This window comes from Mytilus galloprovincialis, chromosome 4 (genome assembly GCF_965363235.1).
Source record: "Mytilus galloprovincialis chromosome 4, xbMytGall1.hap1.1, whole genome shotgun sequence".
NCBI classification, from domain to species: Eukaryota; Metazoa; Mollusca; class Bivalvia; order Mytilida; family Mytilidae; genus Mytilus; species Mytilus galloprovincialis.
This window is the reverse complement of record NC_134841.1, coordinates 79,720,819-79,746,040: the sequence shown is the minus strand read 5'-3', so window position 1 is coordinate 79,746,040 and position 25,222 is coordinate 79,720,819. Positions and strand designations below refer to the sequence as shown.

The 25,222-nt window shown below is 30.9% G+C and overlaps 1 protein-coding gene across 8 annotated transcripts in view; it reads right to left on the bottom strand.

Annotated features, from left to right (window-relative positions):
• LOC143073064 (vitamin D3 receptor-like) overlaps positions 1-25,222 on the bottom strand; it is a 158,316-nt gene that overhangs the window by 62,430 nt on the left and 70,664 nt on the right. For all 8 annotated transcript variants that reach the window (XM_076248315.1, XM_076248310.1, XM_076248311.1 and 5 more), the window contains one exon: positions 13,392-13,501. In XM_076248315.1, coding sequence (XP_076104430.1) covers positions 13,392-13,490 — 99 coding nt within the window. In that variant the 5' untranslated portion in view covers positions 13,491-13,501. The remainder of the gene's footprint in view (positions 1-13,391; positions 13,502-25,222) is intronic.

Below are 25,222 nucleotides of genomic sequence, written 5' to 3'. Positions count from 1 at the left end.
ACATATGTGTAGACTGAGATATGTCAATGTTCTTGGAAATATTCATGGTTTTTTTTTAATTTACTGTTTATCAAATATAATCTAACTTGTGTATAATGATTGTTAACACAACAATTTCTTTCATTATACAGTTATATAAGTGTTTATCTATGATTGTGTTCCAGCAATCCATCTCCTAAATTACACTCAACAAAATTTATGTAATACATGCATTTGGCATGCATCAAACTATACAGCACACGTGTATGCCTTTACTTCAAATGTTAAAGTTTGTTTGATATCTGCACAGAAATTTGATTGTTTTATTGTTTTTTCATAGACATTAAAATGTCTGAGGGATTTATGAAGAATTACTCAAGTTGGATTTTAATATATATAGGAGAACATCAAATGTTCTGGCGTGAACTGCTCAGTTGTTTTTGTGAAGTATTACAAATTGAAAACATGCTAGAATTTCATGCCATTTTATCATGATTTCAACAATATAATTTGTTTAGAACGAGGCTAAAAGTAAACATATAATTACAAAATATGCAAAGATATCGGACAAACTTCTGACACATTAGAACATGTATGTTTTTTTTTGTTGTTTCAAACGACATTGGCCACAAAACATCCAAGACTACTGTGATTTTTTTATCTAATCCATATACATCGGTATAACAAATTTATTAAGGATGAAGACAGAACAAATGTCTAGTTTGTTTAAGTTTTTTGGATCATAATTATAGGTTTTAAAAGTTCAATTTTAGTGCAAAAACACTACATCAACTTTAAACATATTCAATCTGTGTGTTTCTCCATACATGAAATTGAGATCGAGACAAACTTTTTTATAATGTGTGAAATTTGTATACTTTCACCAATAGTCCATATGGCAATGTTTATCACATCTTTCTAAAAAGACTATGTTTCTCATACTTTGTGGTTTAAGGCAATGTCTATCACACATTGTCATTTTATTATTACATTATTACATAGCTTTTATATAGCGCCTATCTAATAAACATAATACTCTAAGCGCTTTAACATTTAAGGCAATGTTTATCAAAATTGTCATTGAAGGCAATACTAATAGTACTTTGTCATTTAAGAAAATGTTTAATGCACCTTGTCATTTAAGGCAATATTTATTGCACCTTGTCATATTAAGGCAATATTTATCACACCTTGTCATTTAAAGCAATATTTATCACAACTTGTCATTTAAGGCAATATTTATTGCTAATTGTCATTTAAGGCAATATTTATCAAACCTCTTCATTAAGGCAATATTCATTGCACCTAATTGTCATTTTAGGCATTGTTTACTGCCTCTTGTCATATAAGACAATGTTACATTGCACCATGTCATTTAAGGTAGATCTAGCTGTAACTGTAAACAAGCTAAACTTCAAGTCATTAGAACATTGTACCCTGAGGACCAAACAAATCTTTATCCATTACTACTGATTACTAAAGTTTTTTAAACTTTATCAGGGTGAAACATTCTTAGTATGAAGATTAGTAATTTGGTAAATTAAAATCTGCACTTACAATTATTGGAAATCTGAAGCTGACAATATATATAGAGGTAGTTTCATATTGCCAAAGTACAGCATGATTTCTAAATGACTGCAAACTGAGATTTTGATTATATGGTTGGATACTTTTCATTACATAATCCTTTAGCAAGGACAGGACATGTCAGTCTAACAATTTTCATAACAATCCTACTGGTAGTAGAAATAGTATATAGCAATATGATTAAAGCTAAATTTACATGCAAGAAGAGATTTCATTCTTTAAGGAAATTGGTTTTCATTTAAGATAGACCATGAGTAGTTCAGAGCAATTCCGAGCTAATAGATAGATAGATAGTTTATTCTCATAAAACCATGCAAGTACAAAGGTTACAGAGAAGTTAAAAAAATAGTATACATAAAAATAAAAAATGCATTAAAAATGCATAAAATTCAAAATTTCGGATGAGATAACATATAAAAGAATATATATAATGACATATCTTAAATGCACCATCTAAGACCCCCCTCATTTAATAATATATTTGCAATACCAAAAGAAAACAAGTTAAACTAAAATCCGTATGTTCTGTAGTGGTTATATCATTAATACTAACAGTATATATAAATAACTCATCTGTTTCTCATGTGAACTTTTTTTTAAGCTAATCCAATCAATTTCCTCAAACAAACAAAATACAGACTCCATTAAACATTGAAGGAAGGAATACCAGCCTAACTCATGAGCTAACAGTCTATTTAATTAATTAATTTGAACCAGTTTATTTTTAACCAAATGATTTTATAAACTTATATGAAAAGCAAGTTTAACTCCATGTTAATATGTCATGACACAAATACTTTCTTTCAATCAATAACATCAAATGTAAAAAAAAAGGTGAGTTCAACGAACTTCCATGTTTTACTTGATTGCAGACAACAAACAAACACAGCAGTGTATTACATAGAACTATAAAGCCTGAAGCATTTTTACATGTGTGCACCAGGAGACCCTTTGTTTGAAAGAAAGAATAGCAGCTTTAATGTCTGTCCCAAAATGTAGAAATGATAACTGAACGAATAAAAAGACACAATTAAAATCTGCTTGTTAAGATGTGAGGAATTAACAAACATTCAGTCTAATTCAGTAATGAGTCTCATTATCAGGGGTACAAATAATTGTTATTTCACCAAACTTTTAGAAGGCAAGATAATTTTGATATGACAAATATGCTGAAGGTATTTTCATTGCTGTTGTGCATATATTCTGGTGCAGTTGCATGATTTATTATAGCATCACTGAAGAGACAATTATTATCTAAATGCACATCTGGTCTGCAGTAAAATTGGTTCTGTTTAATGTTTTGGAGGACATTTTTAATGCTTATATGCTGCTCCATTGTAATTAATATTGACTGCTGCATATGCTGGTTAGAGAGAGGGATTTCTAATTAAGCAATGCTGGTTACAGAGGATATGATGTATGCTGATCACAAAAGGTCGAAGGCTGGCTTTATGCATGTTGGTCGTAGACAAAAGGATGTCTATGTACACAATCAGAAAGGGAAAAAAGAAGATGTGGTATGATTTGCCAATGAGACAACTATTCAACGGATTCTAAATAAGGTGAATTTAACCAATCAATAGGGCACCTTACAGAGAAAGATATCTATGTATGCTGGTCACATAAGGAAGGTTATCTAAGGATGCTTATGCTGGTTATAGAGAGACGAAAGTCTACAAGACATGTTTCATTGATATTTCTATGGTAATCGAAACCCTAAATTAAAGTAGGTCTTGCAAAGACCTTAAAGGCTAAGCACTGACATTACACATTTTAAATTTAAAACATACCTTCACTAAGCTTCTTTAAATTAAATTAAGATGTATACATAGCATTATAAATTGCCTCTACAGTTTCTATGATTTATAGTCAAGTTAATTTTAAAAATATAACTCATTACCCTTATGTTTATTTAGCATGCATGTTTGATGAATGAATTAACATATCACCTGAAATGTTATTTTGTGAATAAATTTACTATAAGGATAACATTTTTCATTTTTTCCCCCGTATATTGACTCTAATATTTATTGATATATTGAAGCAACAACAGCTTCCAAAACTGTTAGTCCCATAGTTCAGATGTTTCCGTTAGAAAGAATCGATGTTCTAGAATGAATAATAATAACAGTCAATGGAATGATTTTAGATTTTCACAAACACACACACACATATATACATATTCCATTAAAAAAGATGTTGGGTAAAATTGCAAATGGGACAGAAACCCAACAACACAAAAAGACCCTTTTTTAAACATACAAACAATAGACAAATGTGTTTACAATAACAAACTTTAAATTGTCCACAACAGTCTCACTCTAAAATTGATGTCAGAAACTGAAAAGTGTGTCTTATGAATTTTTCTAAGAATATGAGGCATACTTATTGTTTAAAAAATAATTTTAAATCAAAAGTTGCCTATTAATTAAACAAGAATTGAAGAACTGTTCCCAGCAAGTAATAGAATAATAGTTTGCTCTGAAAACTATTCGGCATTCAAAAACATAACATTGACATTAAAATGAGAATGAAATTAGAACAAATGTATTCATAAGTAACTTTTAAGACAAGATATATGTTTTGAAGCTTGGAGCAGAATGTTGCTTGTGGATGCTCAAGTGTCCTACAATAATGTTTTTTTAATATCATGATGATGTCATATCAACAATGTCCAAAGTACAATTCTACTGGAACCTATTTTTGCTCACTAATTCCCTAATATATCATTGAATGTATCCATTAGTGTCTGATCCTTAGATTACCTGAGGAATTAAATTCTTTTAACCTTCTTTGATTTTATAGTTTTTACAACTCATTTCCATAGCATTGCACCAAATTTACAATTCAGATTTCTTGTCAGTAGGAAACTATTTGAAAAACAATCTGAAGAACAAAGCCAAGAACTGAGTGATCTTTTCATGTTCTGATTGATGTCAATTTCCTGTAATGAATTTGATTCTACTGGACAAAACAAACACAGGTTTTAAATTCTTATAAGACTTATAAGGCTGTAACATTGTCCAGATCAATAACAATACAATATTTGAGTATAGAAAATAAAATAGTGATTTAATTCCTTTAAAGTTAAATAAAAACTACTTATATAAATATATATAAATTCATGTTTACTTTACAGCAAGTTCGTTTAAAGTTGGAGGGTCAAAAACCAATGTCATGTAGATATATTTAACTACATTAAAAGTATCCAGCAACAAATATTTTGAGTCATTAATTTGTTAGGGGGATCCAGTCATTTACAAAAGAGGGGGTGGGGGTGGAACCATATGTCCTGATTCAAATGCATTGATTTTGAAACATGAATATGTCTGCAACATTCATAAACATGACATGTCTGTCTATATTTGATTCAATTAGAGGCAAAAGTATTTGGTGATGTTCATATTTCATGCATCCAATTTTGATATACAAATCAAGCAAGAAATTAAACACACAAAAAAAGTTGGAATCTGATCTTTTAAGTGGTATCTAAAACTGACCATTTTATTTTCTGGTAAATTCAAAAATCAGAACATGACCAACTAAAATTTCAAATAAATACAATATTTAACTTAAAAGACCACATATATCACATATCCTTTTGAGTGAAAGAAGAAACAAACCAAGAGTCTGGATCTTATAAGGAGCAGACTAGGAGGTATGGGTTTTACTCTTTGTTGAAGGCTGTAGGGTGACCAATAGTTGTTAATTTCTATGTCATTTGGTCTGTTTTTGAGAGTTGTTTCATGACAACATCTTATTTTTATATTGATTATGCAGGAATGACAAGTTTGAGATATTACTTCCTGGTCCCCTATTAATCCATTAATGTATTATATAATATCTTGTCACATAAGCTCACTGTCATCTTTTTTCTTAAATGCTTCACTTAACAATATTTCTGTAACAACATCTGTTTCTACAGTTCTATATTTATCACATTTTTTTCTCTAAATCAGATAATTTTTGTGATCAAAAGAGATATAAATTTATAAATCATATTATGATTAGACATGAATTTTAATAGCAGTATTTTAAACCACTATTACGCATGGAAAAATTTTATCAATCCAAATAAAAATGCCTTAAATCAACACATTACAAAAAGCTGGTGATAAATTGAAAATCGATAAGCTTTATTTAATTTTAAAATCATTTCAAACCATTTATTCTTTATGACAGACAACATGACACCCTTTTTAACTTTATTGTGCATTGAAATATTTGCCATAAAAAAAAATAGATTGTGAACTGATATTTCAAAACAATTATCATTCTTTCTGAATGTACAATTACTTGTACATGATGTCTTTATTTTATTGAAAAATTGAATAAGGCATATTTTTATCCACTTCTTGAATTTATATTTTCTATTTGGAAGATTTCAATAAATTCAAGATCAAGGACTGAATTGAATTTATGTTGGAGGTTATATCATATAACCTCCTTGGGAAAACTAAAATATTATTCAACAAAATTTTCTGATTATTTTATGTCCTCAAAAGCTTATTTTTATATATTTGTGGTTCACATTGAATCTTGTTATTATTTTTTTTATTATATTCCCCACACTTTGTAGGTCTCTTTTATAAATCCCCAAAGTTTCAATTTTAAATGGAGCATTATAATTTGCTTTCTTAGTTTCCTATTTCTAAAACAAAAACAAAAAAATAGAAAAGATTACCAAAATACACTTTTGTACAGGAACAATTCTGAAACTCTCATTTCCACTTAAAAAAAATTTGATATAACTTATATTCTAAATATCTAACAATCTTCTGGATTTTAAAAAAATCTAAAAGATCATTTAAGTCTACATGTCCTCAGAAATCAACCTAGAATATAGTATTTAAAAATCATTTCATGCCAAACTTTGAGTCTGGACTGATTTTGATAAAAAGAAAAATTCAATCAATATCCTTTTTATGTCCTACAATATGACTTGCAAATTTTTTTAAATATAAATTAATCTTTTAGGATTTATAATAAGTATCTACATACTCCATCTAACCCTTAAATATCTGGCTGAAGTTCAAATCATTTTCATACTTTGGTCTTTTATTGAGGAGTTCAGAGTTAACATGTATTTTTCTTTTATTAAATCAATTTTATACCTTGGTTCTTTTTTGATGAATTCAAAGTTAGCATGTATTTTTTCTTTTATTTTAGGTGTTAAACTGACTGTTTAATCAACGGTTTAACTGTTTAATCAAAGGGAATATATCAATTTGAAGTGAAGATAATATAACTTAAGCATTGAAACTATATATTTTGATTCTTCATCGTTCATTTCAGATTTTAGCATTCTATTTTCTTCAGTTAACACTTAGCAAGTTTCTGATATTTCACCAAAGATTTCTGTCTATATTTCAAATCTAATGGCTCTGTTGAAATCAGGTTATTATCAGACATTCTCAAAACTTGGTCAGCCGAGCTCTATTTTTTACAAACAGATTTTGATGTCCCACTGAAATAATAGATATTTCATTATACACCTCATATCTCTGTATGCTTAATTAACTTGTTAAATGTTGCACAAGTTTGTGAATAACAAATCAGTGAGTTATCTGCCCTTTAAAGATGATCTGTTCTGTATTTGTATGAAAGGTGTTATTAATTTATTTCCACTGTCAAGGTGAGACTAGGATGACACCTTAAATATATGTTTTATTTGTCTATTGTTAGGTTACTGTCACATTGATATATGCTCTAAAACTCTGGTAAATAAATCTGAATACTCAAATTGTATTCTGATTCAAAGAAAGAAAAAGTTTAATAATAAAGCCTACCCCTGTCAGTGTGCAGTTTGAACCATGGTTAGAACCATGGTTAACCATGGTCAACCATGGTTGTATGACCATGGTTGACCATGGTTTGACAAAATTGTTAATTGGCCGACCATGGTTAACCATGGTTTTAATGACCATGGTTGACCATTGTTAGAACCATGGTCAACCATGGTAGGAACCATGGTCAACCGTGGTTACAACCATGGTCAACCGTGGTTACAACCATGGTCAACCGTGGTTCGAACCATGGTCAACCGTGGTCCCAACCATGGTCAACCGTGGTTCCAACCATGGTCAACCATGGTTGTTAATGAGTCAACCATGGTCAACCATCTCCATTAAACCATGGTTGGCCATTTAACATTCTTGTCAAATCAATCTTCAATTATCTTGAAACAGTTAGTCTACTTGTTATGGAGCCTGTATACTTCTCTTCCTTTTTGTGTCAGGACTACCAACAAATGCTAAATTGCATGAAACTCTTTAAAGCTACCCTTGCAGAAATGTTCATCCATAAAATGCAAAGCAGTTTCCACCTGCAAGAACATAAAATTTTCCACAAAGAATCAATTGTTCTTGATAATTTGTATACAATAACAGATTTTAAGGATCAAAAATGTTTTATCTTCTTTTGCAAATTTTCAATAATAAAAACACCCAACAAAATAAACATTATGAACATGTTTTTGTTTAAACAAATAATTGTAACCCCCCCTTTTTTTTTGGTTTACCTTTCAAACAAAAGAATGATTGTGTAAATTATTTTACCATTGACAAAATTTTCATATTGTACAATTTTATCAGTTACACCTGGAATTAAAAACAATTAAATATAAAATTTATGTTGATATGGATAACTGACACTGACAAAAAAATTTAAAGACCCATTTCAGGTGGCATGTGTTCAATTAATGAAAGCCAAATCAAATACTGTAACAATTTTTACATCTTTTAAACAAAATATCAAACAGATTTCCTGTGAATGTACTTATCTGATAACAAATCTTCTTTACGTGACAACTCTGGACATCAAATCCTTCACTTGATTTTTAAAGCGCGAAATAACTTTACTGAGATCACGTGACGTTTGTTCCAAGTCATTTAAATGTTTCGCACTGAGTGAATCATTGTTAACGGTTGGTGATAATAATTGATCATGACGTCGCATGTGTTTCCGGTTGGGGAATAACATAAACAATAAAGACTAAAGATATCACTCTGAAATGTTTTCAAGTTCTTAAAATATGCCGTATAATGATAAAGAAAGGCAGATTTATGAACTTGGAGAGAAAGTCAGAAATTACGTCTTTGGAAGAAAGAAATACATCGTTAAATGACAGCGTACAACTGTTAAAAAACAAGGAATACTGATCGAAAGTAAGTTCCAACTTCCAGTTTGTAAAAGTTTGTAAGTCCCAAATTTGACCCGACTGTAACTAGCATTCTCTGCCACTATAGCTTTACTGCTCAGTTTATGTGTGTTTTAAAATGTATAGAGAATATATTGTTATTGAAATAATCATGAAAGGTCACAATTTACCTCTTGGGAAGAAAGAAATTAAAAATTGTCAATAACATTGTACCAGAGACATATTATATGTCTCTGATTGTACCACTGAAAAAACGAGCACGATTTTTTAATATTGAAAGTCTCAAAGTAATTTACAATTTGTTATAAATTCCCATGGCTATAATCCAGATCAATATTTATTCACCATGGTCCAGGTTGTCAAGTTGACCATGGTCAGGTGCAAGACCATGGTTGTCAAATTGACCATGGTTGATTAGACCATGGTCAACCATGGTCAGATGTTTACCATGGTCACAAACGTGGAAAACCATGGTTAACCATGGTTAAATAGAGCATGGTCAACCATGGTCAGATGTTGACCATGGTCACAATCATGGTTAACCATGGTTAACCATGGTTTTCAGCACAGTCAACCATGGTTTGACCATGGTTATCAATGGTTAGCGATGGTAACCATGGTCAACCATGGTTGCATTTTGACAGGGGTAGGACTCTCTAAACATTGCTGATTGTCACTACTTTTGTAATCTGTCTGAAGTCAATTGTTTGACAAACAGGTGTATAAGCTTTACTCTTAACAAAGTAAACAATTTCTAATTCAATATAACAACTTCAACTATTGACATGAGATAAGTCAGAGTGTTTAAAGGAACCAGTGGTCAGTTATTCTAACTATTCATCAAAGTTAAATACGTGTAACATGATCGTACCTCATGCTTGAATAGGAAACACTTATTCATTTAGACATTAAGGTGACCAAATTTTGAATCCATTATTTCCTTTTGTTTAAATATATTTCTGTATGAATGTTTCAAAAAAATAAGTTATCACGAGGAGACATTTCTAGTTTTATACTTTTATACCTAAGACAATACATTTCAATGAATGGAAAGAAACGTACAGCTTTTTTTCATTTTGTTTCTCAAAAATAAATAGTCTTATTTTCTAGAGCTATAAAAACATGAATATATTCTGGAGAACTTAAGTTGTAGATTTTAATTCCTTGAAATGTGCCTTAAAATATCAATAAATCTTGACAAATCAAATAAAAATAGGTTGGTTTTCCTTAGCTCTGGGTGCTTATGAAACAGATTATACAAGCTGATAAACTATATAATTAACCATTAGGGTCTCATTTCAAGTACTGTTTCAGGATATTTTTCAATGAACTAGTTAATCTGTGATATTTATAGTACTATAAGAAGGATGACATATTTATATAAATAAGTTCATCTGAAATATTACAAAATCTGAGTACATACCATTTTATTGTTTTTCTGTTGTTATAATATCTAAGGGACCTTTCAGTTTGAAGTTATCTTTCGGTACCATGATTTCCCGAGAAATACGAAAAAAACATTATATCCTCAAAACAAACTGATATATCCCGAGAAAAAGATTTTTTATGGTGTTATGCTACTTTTTATAGTGTTATACTACTTTTAACAATATTAAAGAATATTAATTAGAGATATTACACGTTTTTATTCAATAAAAGTGTAATTTCATTTAAAAATGATGAAATCTAATTTTGTTTCAAATTTGAGATTAATCCTTTTAGAAATTAAAAAGTTATTAGCATTTTTTCATTTGGTTCTGTCTTTCTATAAATATATGATTATATAAAAATCGATTTTCTGAAGATTGCATGTATTTTTATTAATTATGAATGCCTTAAACCTTATTAGTGTATGCTGTTACACTAATTTAAGCAGTATAACACCTATAACACCATTAAAAATCTTTTTCTCAGGATATATTAGTTTGTTTTGGGGATATTACTTTTTTCTCGTATTTCTGGGGAAATCGTGGTACCCGTTATCCTTGAAGTTTGGTATTATTGTTATTTTACTTTTTGATGAACTCAAAGCTTTATTAACTCAACTTAAAAAACTTGTTTGAACAGCTAATAACTTAAAGTAGTATGTAGGCCAGAAGAAAATCAGGGACCCATGTCCACCAGATCCCTTTGAGATAAAACAATGTTGACAGATTGTAATAAACATGATATTTTAAAAGGCTTAAGCCAGATTGCCTGTTTTCAATCATTTAAAAAGCATATTTCATTTATTAACAAGAATGTGTCCCAAGTACAAGTATGCCCAACTCGCACTAAAATTTTCTATGTTCAGTGGATTGTGAAATTAGGGTAAAATTTCTAATTTGGCATTAATATTAGAAAGATCATATCATAGGGAACATGTGTACTAAGATTTAAGTGGATTGGATTTCAAAAACTACCTTGACCAAAAACTTTAACCTGAAGCAGGACAAACGGACGGATGAACAGACGAACGTACGGACCCATAGACCAGAAAACATAATGCCCCTCTACTATCGTAGATGGGGCATAAAAATAGCTGCACGGTCCATGCCACCAAAACTACGTTTGTTATAAAATGACGTATTATATCAGATACACATCCTAACAAAATTATGATGGTCCATGCATCTCTGTGGCCTGAATGTTGCGATAAGCAAAAACATCAAGTCAAAATTTCATCCTAACTATGTCAAAATTTCATCATAAATTTGAACAATTTAAGGTCACAACTGACTACATAATGACATCATAAGTTTTCTCAGGCCTCAGAGCTTAAATATTTTACATTTTTTTCAGATAGTTTTACATATTTTGTCATCAAATGTTAACAAATATTACTATCAAAGGTTCACTGATGATACTTAATTTGAACTTAGTTTCAACCTTTTTGATACTTATGTTGCTATACCACTTTGATCAAACACACGGCCATTTTACTACAATAGCTTTGATTTCCCCCTGTGATCAAAACACATGGCCAAAACACACTAACAATGTTAAACCACTTTGTTAAAACTCGGTGATCAAACACATAGTTTAACCACACCCACTTAGTTAGAACACTGTGATCAAACACATAGTTTAACCACACCCACTTTGTTAGAACACTGTGATCAAACACATGGCTCAGTCGTTTAGGAGTAAAACTAAACTGAACCCTGTGTTATTGAAACCAAGTCATGATTCTTGTTGTTAAACCATTGCCATCAAACACATAAGTTAACCACACTCTTTTGGCTACACCACAGTGATCAAACACATGATCTAACCACACTCATGTTGTTAAACCACTGGTGTTTAAACACATGGTTTAACAACAATCACTTTGTTACAACATTGTGATCAAACACATGGTTCAACCACATTCACTTTGCTAAACCACTGTGATTGAAACATATGGTTTAACCACACTCACTCACTCTGGGATCTAACACATGGTTTAACCATATTCACCTTGTTAAACCAGTGTGAAGAACCACATGGTTTAACCACATTCACTTTGTTAACCACTGTTGTTTAAACATATGGTTTAACCACAATCACTGTTACATCACTGTGATTAAACCCATGATGAGGCAAAAATTATGTGATTGCAGGGTGTCACATAGGAAGTGTGGTTTGACCATAGTGGTTTAACCACAATCACTTTGTTTCTCCACATGGTTGAACCACATTTAACGTGTTACACCACTGTGATTAGACACATGGTAAAACCACACTTCCTATGTTACACCCTGCAATCAGAGTTTTTGCATTGTCTAAGTCAAAGAATCACATTATTATGTGTTAAGTGGGTCAACTGGAACACTTTTATAAAAGGTCTGTTATTGCTCATTACACAATTACATATCAAATCTTAATTTAAATAATATCCACAGGGATAACTGAAAAAAACATATATATCCCTCTGGTATTAAGTTATTTCTACTCATCCTGACATTTATATAATCATATTGATTTTTATATACTATTGACTAGGAATAAGAAGATAATGACCAACTAATCTGCAATGGCTGCCTTGTAGGTGCTATATAAGTCTATTTATCTTTCATTTCTTTCAGTTAATTTTTTTTACACTGTACAGTTATTCATAAAATTTTGTTTGCATTACATGCCTTGAAATTAAATATGGAAACAATTTTTTTTGCTTTCATTTTTTACTCCTAAACGGCTGAGCTGATGATGATGCCCGTTTTAGAACTACCGCAACATAAGAATATTCATTGGTTATCCTGATAAAAGGTTTAGCTAAGAAAAGTTTCTGCTTTAGAGTTCCATTTAAACAGGAATGCTCTTAATAACACAGGGTTCAGTTTAGAAAGGTTTAAACATAAAACGAGTCCATGCCACAGCTCTGAGATTATACTGCATTACGTGATAGGAAATAAAGATGAAAAAAAACTTGAAAACAACACATCAAATTTCATACATTTGAAGCGTTTTTCTGGATTAACCTTCATCAGGAACGCTAAAAAGCCAAATATTTGAAAGCCAAGGAATTTTAAGGACCCAATAAGTGTAATATGATTGCTAATGACACAACCATCCAACAGAGTCCATAAAACCTAGAGTTTGGTCAGCTATAAAAATCACAGACTTGACAATACGTGAAACATTTTTTTCTATGAAAATTCCTCCAATAATGTTTTTCAAGGACTACATAATAAGACATGCAGCTTACCTCTCCATTGGTTGACATAGGCTCCTCCTCCATCCGGGAGTCTATATCTTGGTACTGAAAGGGCCATCTGTCCCTCAGTGAGTTGGTTGAGTCCATCATAGAAAAATCATCTAAAATAAATATAAGTAGCAATCTTTTTATTCTTATCTTTGTTGCATGAAACTTTATAAAAAGAAATTTCTGAATAAAAAAAAAATTACTGTAAATTCAGATGTTATTGGGTGCATTTATTATATTATTTATGTAAAATGAACAAAAATGGAAGATTTATTACAATTTCATGAAAAACTGCATACATTGATGTATTCAAAATGAGTTCTTAATTTTTGTGACACAAACACCCAGTTCCATTATTCGCATTTATAAAAACCTCACAATAATATCTCAATTTACAGTGAGTAAAAACACACCAGTAAAAAGCTATAAACAAAACTCAAGTCCTACTGGAATTAGGACCTCAACATAACAAGTATTGTTACTGATATCAGGTTCCAAATATAACAAGCAGCATATCAATATAAATTACAGATATCAAGTAACAAACATAACAAGCAGCATATCAATATATGTTACAGATATCAAGTAACAAATATAACAAGTAGCATATCAATATATGTTACTGATATCAGGTACCAAACATAACAAGCAGCATATCAATATATGTTACTGATATCAAGTAACAAATATAACAAGCAGCATATCAATATATGTTACTGATATCAGGTACCAAACATAACAAGCAGCATATCAATATATGTTACTGATATCAGGTACCAAACATAACAAACAGCATATCAATATATGTTACTGATATCAAGTACCAAACATAACAAGCAGCATATCAATATATGTTACTGATATCAAGTAACAAATATAACAAGCAGCATATCAATATATGTTACTGATATCAGGTACCAAACATAACAAGCAGCATATCAATATATGTTACTGATATCAGGTACCAAACATAACAAGCAGCATATCAATATATGTTACTGATATCAAGTAACAAATATAACAAGCAGCATATCAATATATGTTACTGATATCAGGTACCAAACATAACAAGCAGCATATCAATATATGTTACTGATATCAGGTACCAAACATAACAAACAGCATATCAATATATGTTACTGATATCAGGTACCAAACATAACAAGCAGCATATCAATATATGTTACTGATATCAAGTAACAAATATAACAAGCAGCATATCAATATATGTTACTGATATCAGGTACCAAACATAACAAGCAGCATATCAATATATGTTACTGATATCAAGTAACAAATATAACAAGCAGCATATCAATATATGTTACTGATATCAAGTAACAAATATAACAAGCAGCATATCAATATATGTTACTGATATCAGGTACCAAACATAACAAGCAGCATATCAATATATGTTACTGATATCAGGTACCAAACATAACAAACAGCATATCAATATATGTTACTGATATCAGGTACCAAACATAACAAGCAGCATATCAATATATGTTACTGATATCAAGTAACAAACATAACAAGTACAAATGTAGTATATATACACAATTTAATGACATGTTGCTACTCGGGTATCAGGACCCAACATAACAAGCAGTACATTCATGCAATGTCACAACATTTTTGTTTTGTTATCAGGACCCCAACATAACAAGTAGTATAATTACACAATGTAGTTACATGTTGATACTTGTATCATGACCTAAACATAACAAGCAGTATATCTTCACAATGTGATTACATTTTGTTACAGATATCAGAACTACTAAATATCAAGTATATTTCTACACAATGTTAAACAATAGAAGCAATTGACCTTATTTTTTCACATAAATAAGGCCGTTTGTTTTCCTCGTTTGAATTGTTTTACATTGTCTTATCGGGGCCTTTTATAGCTCACTATGCGGTATTGGCTATGCTCATTGTTGAAGGCCGTACGGTGACCTATAGTTGTTAACGTCTGTGTCATTTTGGTCTTTTGTGGATAGTTGTCTCATTGGCAATCATACCACATCTTCTTTTTTATATTTCAATGTTAAATTTGAGCATCTTTCATATTTTGAGCAGCTCGTTGATTTCAATAAAAGAGAAACAAATCTTTTAATTTGTCTTGGACTAACACACATATAAATGAAATAAAAGGTGATATAGGGTACAAGTTAGTAATCCAAAAACAAATTGTCTATTATACAAAAGCATTATATGGTTTTAGGCTATATTATAAAATAATTCCTTTAAAAAGCTAAAAAATTTTGTTTAAAGCTGTTAAAAAATATTTCTCAAACAAAGATATGTATTAAACTACCCATGCACTTACAAATAGTGCAAATCTTTGGCATATCAAAACGTACATGTATGTACAAGTTATTTCCCACATTGTGTTTTCAAAAATAGTATAGCAAATATCAGCCAAAACCTGGTGCAGCCTATATCATAATCTTTGGTATATATTTTAGATAAAAGATAATAATGAAATTCAATTGCATTTTAATTTCTAATTACATGACACATCATAATAAAATGATTATATGAATAAAAGGTTGTGTTCTTTTATTTTCATTTTTTTTTTTCCCAATGTTTTTTATGCTTGTTGCCAACAAATATAAAATTCCATTGAATGGGAGATAACCTCAACAGAACATTGAGTAAATTCAATAGATGTTTCAAATATGCTTGTATCTTAGGCTTGTATTAGTAAAAGCTTTCATCACAAGTTTGCTGTTTGTTGTTTACTATTGCTAGTCAGTTCACTTTACCCCACACCACCCTATTGTTTAGTGGAGTTTATGGTACTAAATTTTTGTTTTTTGTGAAGTGTTTATTGTGTGTTCTTGGTCTTTTCACTTTTGACAATGGTCTTGTTATTCAACTCATGTTTTTTATTGGCCTTGGTATCTTAAGTTTTTATCAGTTTTTAAGACATCTAAGTCATTTGTAGTAAGTCAGCACAATTTTTCGATTACTTCAGTAGCTGGTTTAAATGGTGACTGTATTGATTTCATATTTCATTTAAGTATCCTCTACATATATATCAGAATTTAGTATTCTTCAATTCCTCTGCAGATGTCTGTATAATTGAAGTCTTTTAGTAAAGCTGTAAAATTGTTAGAGGCAATATTATAAAGAGAAAATTAGGAGGTGGCATCATGTAGCAAGTCTGTCGTTTTCATAGAGATCATCAGGGCTAATATATCCCAGAATCATAAAAGTCTGGCAGCATTGACATTTCTTTTTTTTAATAGAAAGAGCTTAACTTCCCAGATCATTAAATAATGAGTGCATTACTTATTACTCTCATAGACAGAGCATAATTTTACGAAGATAAAACAATTCTGGATGCATAGAAAAATTATCCATTTTCATAGAAATGAAAAAAATCCTCTTCATTTGACCTAACTACATTGAATTGTAAATTGGATCTAAAAGTGTTCTTCACAGAACTCTTCGATGCTTCAATACCAATTTTAAGACAATAACAACTTAATCATTTTTTTGCAAATTTCCAACAGACCTTTAAGAATGACAATTAAAGGTTTAGGACCAGCTGCAATGTAATAATCTAATAAAAGGGTGTGTTTGATTAGATTGTTTTTTTCAGCATAATATGAGACCTAACTACATCTGATATTGGTTGATTACCGGTAAGGCCATGTATGAACAAGAACTTTTTATACATTGTCCCCAGTTTTCAGTCCATCAGATTTGTGTTGTCTTCCCATTTAATTTCTCCACATTTCTTTCACTTCGTTCTTCAGGCTTAACTCACCATCTATCTCTCCTATACTTTAATCGTGCTGGCAAATACTTGTTTGCTCTATTTCATTTCTTTATTTTTCTCCTCTCAATATCATATACACAGTCCATCAATTCAAGGTTTAAATATTTGAAAAAAACATTTTTGTAGAAATTCTACACAAACCATTAATTAAACATCTGTAAAAAACATTCTTTCAATTTACATTCAAACATATCAGTTTTACCCCTCAGCAAGGTGCTCATATTTTTGCAATTATAAAAGCATAATGTTAAAACTATCCTCTAGGGAGATGAATTTCCTAATTATGAAAAAGCACCACCTATGAACCAGCAATATACATAATTCATTATATAATACCACACCAGATTCACTAGGCATGTTTTATGAATTAAGATTCCATTCATACAAATAGCTTATGTCATCTGAGAGATACAAACATAACAAGCACACCTTCTTCTAAAGCACAAGTGCACTATTTCTAAAATGTCTTTGTCATTGTTTGTGTAGAACTAAAGGTACCAAAAATCAAAACATATTTACATTTCTGACAATGATACAACAAAAACAGGAAAACAACAAACATTTACAGCTCTGAATAAATAAAAAGAACTTGTTGTGACATTTTCATTTCCTGAATGGTGTTGAATTCAACACCGCTTCAATTTGCACCTGATGAATAACAAAATCAATTAATTATAAATGAAACTCAATATAAAATATAAAAAATACAGAAAATTGCAATACACACCTCATGGACTTAAGGACAAGAAAAGACTTGTCCTGTTATATCAAGGTGCTAAACTTGAAATGAAAATGGCTTCAAAAGGACTTCTGATGGGACACAAAAAAGGATGGTATCTTGACTACAAAAACAAATATGTTTGGCAAGTTGGGAATGGATAGAAAATTTAGAACTTTGTAGCACTTTTTCTCTTTTGCAAATCTAAAATGGGATCTTTTGAATGTGTTTGAAGCTTCAGGGCCTCTCAACACCTGGTAACTTGAAAGAAATTCATGAAGGTATAGATTTCTTCACTAAGTATAAAAAGAAGAAGAGGTGGTATGGAAACCAAAAGACAACTCTCCACAAGAGACCAAATGACACAGAAATTACCAACTATAGGTCACTGTGCAGTATTCAACAATAAACACAAAGCCCATATCACTTAGTCAGCTAAAAAAGGCCCTGAAATCACAAATTTAGTAAAACACATATCAACATTGGAGGTGTGTACAAAATTTGAAGGACCATGAATTCTTAAATTAAAAGCTTCATGTTCTTGAGAAAAGTTTTAGGTCAGATAAGGCCTTGTCCTTAAATTATTTTCCTATTTCCATTAAATTATTTAAGCCCAAGGTAAAACTGCAAAATTTGAACTTATCTTATTATTTAAACAAGCACACTGTAAAACACATTGAAGCTAGGTTAAATATATATTTCAAAAAAACCTTACAAGAAATATCAGTCAGTCATTTTTGCTTCTGGATGATCAAAATAGAAAACAATGCAGTAATTAAAGATGACCAACTTGGGAATATCAGCCAAAGTCAGGAGTTCAATATGACCGCAACAGTCTTATAATATCCATTAGAAACACAATAGTTATATGACAAGAACACTTATGAAGTTTCTTACCCTACGTATTATTACAGACAGTGTGACACGTCTAATTATCTTCAGAAACAAGGAGTGTCAAGTTTTTCTGTCATTTATCTATTGATTTCAATATATATACCAAACTAAATAACAATACCACTAGCTATTATCTTCAACTTGAGTCACAAATTATTGGCACACCACAAAAATAGATGAGTCTGGATCATTTCTCTTTATTCTAAATCTCATTGGCAACTAAAAAAATTGGATGTTCATTTTTCATTTTCCATTATTGATGTGCATTAGTAATGGCAACCGATATTTTCTCTGTATTAGATTTGTCAAATCAGCAAATTCTGATAGAAAAGTTCTTTATGAGTTCTCTAAATACTACACTCCTGCAAAAGGTGGATTTATTATTGTTCTTTTAAGGAAGTCCGACATGACATAATATATATATGATTGGAATACGAATTTGAGACTAGTGTTAATTATATACATCAGAGAGGTTTCGGTCAAATTTGATATATACTGCATAATTTTGAACAGCTATTTCTTACCTAATTTTATCTAGAAAATTGTTCCAATGATTTACTATATGCAGCCAGTAAAGTCTGAATGTACTTATAGCAAAATGTAGGGGTAGGGTAATGATGAAAGATGGTCTCACATAATTTGATATCTACAAGATTCATTATGTAATATATATAAATGATTTGACTTTTAGATAAGTGTTAAGACATTTTGGGCAATCTTGGTGATGTCACTGACGTGTGGGAAACAAATGTACAATACAAATTCTAATAAATGTCACATCAATAATCAAATAAGGTTAGATAAACATTGCTGAAATAACTGCATTCCGTTTTTATATACCCTTGACATGTATAAGGTGGACATTTGTCTATACACGAAAGTACAGGTTGTTAATTTAGCTTGATAAAACTGGTTCCATCATATGCAACATTTCATCAATTCAGATGTTTTGGCAGGTTTCTTATTATTGTTTTCCTCCTTTTTTTAAATGCCATATAACAATCCTTCATTAATTTCATGAGTGGGAAAGCTTTTTTCTGTAGTAACCTTTAAAAACTGAATATTCAAACTCAAAAGTTTTAAAGTTGAACTTGCCAAATAAGACATTCTTAGAGCATCTAGGTATAATTTTACATATGGATCAACATATTCATTTTCCAGCTGTGCATGTTGACAGCTGTTGATGCATGGCTGTATCTATTTTATATCTATGGTTGAATATTGCATATCTTGCTTGACAGGTTCCATTCTAATTTTCTTATTTTAATGCTAAATGTTTTAAAAATATAATATCATTAGTAATAAACGTATATTTACAATTTTGGTCTTTAGCTGTATTTTGCCTCCGAATGACCTTATATCACCTCCGAATAACCTTTTGACGTCAAGCAACAATCACTTTTTAGTTGTGACTTTAAATGTTTTGAATTTCATGATGTCAAAGTTTACGGGAGTCTGTGTGATTTTATGTAAAGGCGGACAAATTTGCATACAAGTGTAAATACGTCTATTCACATTACTAGAAAGCCAAAGAAATTGGGAAAGTGAAATAAGGTGTGTTTGAATTTAAAAATAATTTTGTGTTGTTCTTAAAATGCACTTTTCACTTGTAAATTTATTAGACTTTATTTTATGAAGTAGAATCTAGACTTTTTAATAATCCTCTTGATGAAAAAGTCCTATAAGAAGAGAAGTCTGCAGGCACACTGCTCACCTCCTTAAACTCTGCTAAATAAATTCTAGATGACAGATTTATTCTTTTGGAAATAAATCTGAGTTCCGAAAAAATCAAATTTTATGTCTTAAAACTTCTGAGAATTCTGAATAATTGTTGTTTTATTGAACTTTCAAAAATTCATCCTGACAACCAACCAGACAATTATTTTAAGTACTGGTAGTAAAATGGCATAAAGTGGTAAACTTGATCAAATAATGCCTTAATAAGTAGTAAGAAGAAACATTTGTCTATATAAAAATATTTTTGGAAAATAGAAAAAGCTATGCTGAAAAAAGTTCACTGTTACTTTACACAAATTCAAAATTAGCTTGGATAGAGAATTTTATTAAGCTTTCAATGAATTTTCTATTAGAAAATGCTTCCCTAAGTTGAGAATTAGTGACCATATGTAATGTCAAATAGAACAAAGTGGCTTAATTATGAAATGCTTTGGAGGGATAATATATGTAAACTGTGCTAATTGCTAGACGACTAAAAACACTTCCTCCTTGACTGTAAAATTACCAAAAAACTAAGAGATAATCTATTTGTAAATTATTTACCTTTTCCTATATGATATATATACAAAATTAAATTTCCAAACTATCTGGACATGACACAATCTCAACAAGCTCCAATTTTTGTAAGTGATTTCATGAACCACTATATGCCAAGCTATAAGATTTTTCACTTGATGATTATTTGAAGCTAAAACCAGTTAAAAAGATGAAATAAATTAAAAAAAAACCAGACTAGTTTATTTATTATATCATTAAAAAAACAATAAAATTATAGCATCAATTAAAAAAAAAATTGTAAGATTCAAAAGCTCATAATAAAATAAAATAAAATATTCTGCAGACTAATTTCCATATATGATTTATTGAGTTTGGAATTGCAATGCTGTCATCTAGACTTCCCCTGATTTTTTTTTACACTGCTTTGAAATACAAAACCCAATTATATCATTTATAGATTTCTACCACAAAAAATCAGACAATGTACTTTTACAGCTCATTGTCACTGTTAAATGAGAAAGTCAAGTGACTTGAAATGATGATTTGGTTAACAATGATTGGGATAATGATGATTATAATAATGATCATTAGCTAATGTTAATGATATTGAAAGTTAATGCAAGTAGAGACATACTAAGTACTAATGTGTGGCCAGTATAAAAGTTTACCATAATTATGAACTTAATTGAAGTGGCATCAAAGAAATGTTTTTACATGAAAGGCAACATGCATGTTATCAGGAAAAGATGAATGAGCTATGTGAAAATTGTGAAGTGGTGAAAAGGCCTACTGTAAGATAATTTATGAGAAAGGCCAATAAAAGAGGGACAGAAGATATCAAAGGGACAGTCAAATTCATAAATCTAAAACAAACTGACAACGCCATGGCTAAAAATGAAAAAGACAAACAAACAACAGCACACATGACACAACATAGAAAACTAAAGAATAAACAACACGAACCCCACCAAAAAACTAGGGGTGATCTCAGGTGCTTCGTCAATAAAGTTCACTTAGGGACGACATCAAAAGTTCAATGTAGGATGTAGTTTTTTCACTGACCCCCCCCCCCCCCCCCCCACCCCCCAACCCCCCTCTTAACTTAATTTGGGAAAAATTGATTTACCAATATGGATTTATGTAAAATCGATTTTGTATTAACAAAGCTTGCAGCAATATTGACCCCCCAACCCCAAACTATTTGATTTAAGTTTTTTATCCTACATCGATCTTTTGATGTCGTCCCTTAAGTACATGTATGTTTTCAATTTGTGGAATGACAACATACTATCTGAGCATGTTTGAAGAAAATGTTATAGAATAATACTTGACATGGTATCAAGAAGTGGTATGAAATGTCATTCAAAATTATACAATTGCTACATAATGTGACTGTTAATAGAAGATAATCTATCAACAAATTACCAAATCTGTATAAAAACAATAGTAAGCAATTCTATATAAAAGCATTTAGCTTTTATCCTTTTAGTCATATATAAAAAGAATGGAAAATACCATAAAGGCTATCAAATGCCAAAGATGATGGAAAACAAACAAAAGTATGACTTATTATAATGGCCATAAGAGAATTTAAGACATACAATGAGACAACATTCCTCAAAACACTTACTGGGACAATAGCTATAGACAACAGTGCTCGTGGCCATAAACACTAGGAAAACAGACGACATTTCCCAAAACAGAATACAGTATTGAAGAAAAACAACATTTCTCAAAACAGAAAACAGTATTGAAGAAAAACAACATTTCCTAAAACAGAACACAGTATTGAAGAAAAACAATGATAACAGTATGTAATTTATTGGACATAAGAAAATAACACAAACAACTTTCCTCAAAACACTACACAGCATTAGTTTAACCTGTTTAAATCATAATGAAGTTAACATCATCAACATCTTCTAGCATAATAGCTTTTACTTTTTTTTTAAAATTTATAATCTCAACATTGTCAATGTCATGGTAACCTTATCCTCCACATATTTTTGCACCAAATAACATTCTGTTTTCTTTAAAGAATGGTTCTAAACTGAACTTTACTTGGTAATAACAAATCTGATTAAAATGGACTCAATAAATATGAAGAGTAATGATATCAATTGTGTACTTATCAAGAACGAAATCCAATAGATGTTACATCATTGTATGTTATTTTGCTTATTCTCTGTAGCTGTTATTGATTATGCTGACGTCTTGGCACTGTAAGTACTGTACTGGGGCAGGTCACTGACTTCAAAGTGTATTGTCCTTAAGGCGACTATCTAATAAAAAATATCCTGTACTTGGTATTCCTTTCGGTAATGACCGCCTACTTTCAATACTCTTTGTAGTCCCTTTGACCGTGAGTCATGATATTTTGGCCCTTGAAAAAAATGTTGCCATTGGAAAAGAATCTTTGAATAAAATAATTCTGAAACAAAAGTCATTGATAAGGTCAATCCTAAAAGAAACTCGAACACTAAGCATTGGGTTGTACTTGTGCTCTATTCAATAGTTTATTAATTCATTTCTTCTGCAAAAAATATAGAATTATGTAATAAAGCAATTTCAAAATTTTCAGTTCATTTTGAAAATGTCAAATGCAATGAATAAAATATATCTAATAAAACTTTAATTCATCCTGAATTGTGCATGCATATCCTTTTTCCTAGTTGGATCAAAATCAATATTTTGGCTGGCCCTTCAATCGAAATGTGATATACCACTGCCCAAGGTTACAGAAGAATGTTCAGTGCTCACAAATATGTTTCACCTTACCACATTTTCAATGATCCTCTACAAAAGCAGGAACATAATTCAGTGTGTAAATAAGATCTGTACTCTAAAATGGTTCTAGTGATCTGTTTAACTTTGACATCTGAAACCTTGAACAGCAAAAGCCATTAGATACCTTCGGCTTCAGATATTATTAGATCTGTACAGATTTTGAGTTGACAGTATTATGCACTTTTGAAAATGACAGGACACACAGTTTTGTACTGAATCAAGACTAGAAATATTATGATGGCAATGCTTCTGCTGCATCAACTAAAATCCTGAAACCTTTTTTATAACAAGACTTGAATTATTTCCAGTGTATAGAATCAGATACAGTTCTGTACTGCATCAATGCTTGAAACCTTTGATTATAGAGACCTATAGCAGCAATGCTGGAAACCTTTGATTGCAGAGACCTAGAGCAGCAAGGCCAGCAGCCTTTGATAACAGAGACCAATAGCAGCAATGCTGGAAATCTTTAATTGCAGAGACCTACAGCAGCAAGGCTGGAAGCCTTTGATAACAGAGACCTATAGCAGCAAGACAGACAACCTTGGATTACAGAGACATATAGCAGCAATGCTGGAAACCATTGATTACAGAGACCTATAGCAGCAAAGCTGGAAAGCTTTGATTACAGAGATCTATAGCAGCAATGCTGGAAACCTTTGACTATAGAGACCTATAGCAGCAATGCAGGACACTATTGATAACAGATACATATAGCAGCAATGCAGGAAACCATTGAAGAAAGTGCTTTAGCAGCAAGGCTGGAAACCTTTGATTACAGAGACCTATAGTAGCAATGCAGGACACTATTGATTACAGATACCTATAGCAGTAAGGCTGGAAACCATTGATTACAGAGACCTATAGCAGCAAAGCTGAAAAGCTTGGATTAGGGAGACATATAGCAGCAAGGCATGAAACCTTTGATTACAGAGACATATAGCAGCAAGGCTGGAAACCTTTGATTACAGAGACCTATAGTAGCAATGCAGGACACTATTGATTACAGATACCTATAGCAGTAAGGCTGGAAACCATTGATTACAGAGACCTATAGCAGCAAAGCTGAAAAGCTTGGATTAGGGAGACATATAGCAGCAAGGCATGAAACCTTTGATTACAGAGACATATAGCAGCAAGGCTGGAAACCTTTGATTACAGAGACCTATAGTAGCAATGCAGGACACTATTGATTACAGATACCTATAGCAGTAAGGCTGGAAACCATTGATTACAGAGACATATAGCAGCAAGACAGGAAACCTTTGATTACAGAGACATATAGCAGCAAGGCATGAAACCTTTGATTACAGAGACATATAGCAGCAAGGCTGGAAACCTTTGATTACAGAGACCTATAGCAGCAATGTTAGAAACCTCTGATTACAGAGTCCTATAGCAGCA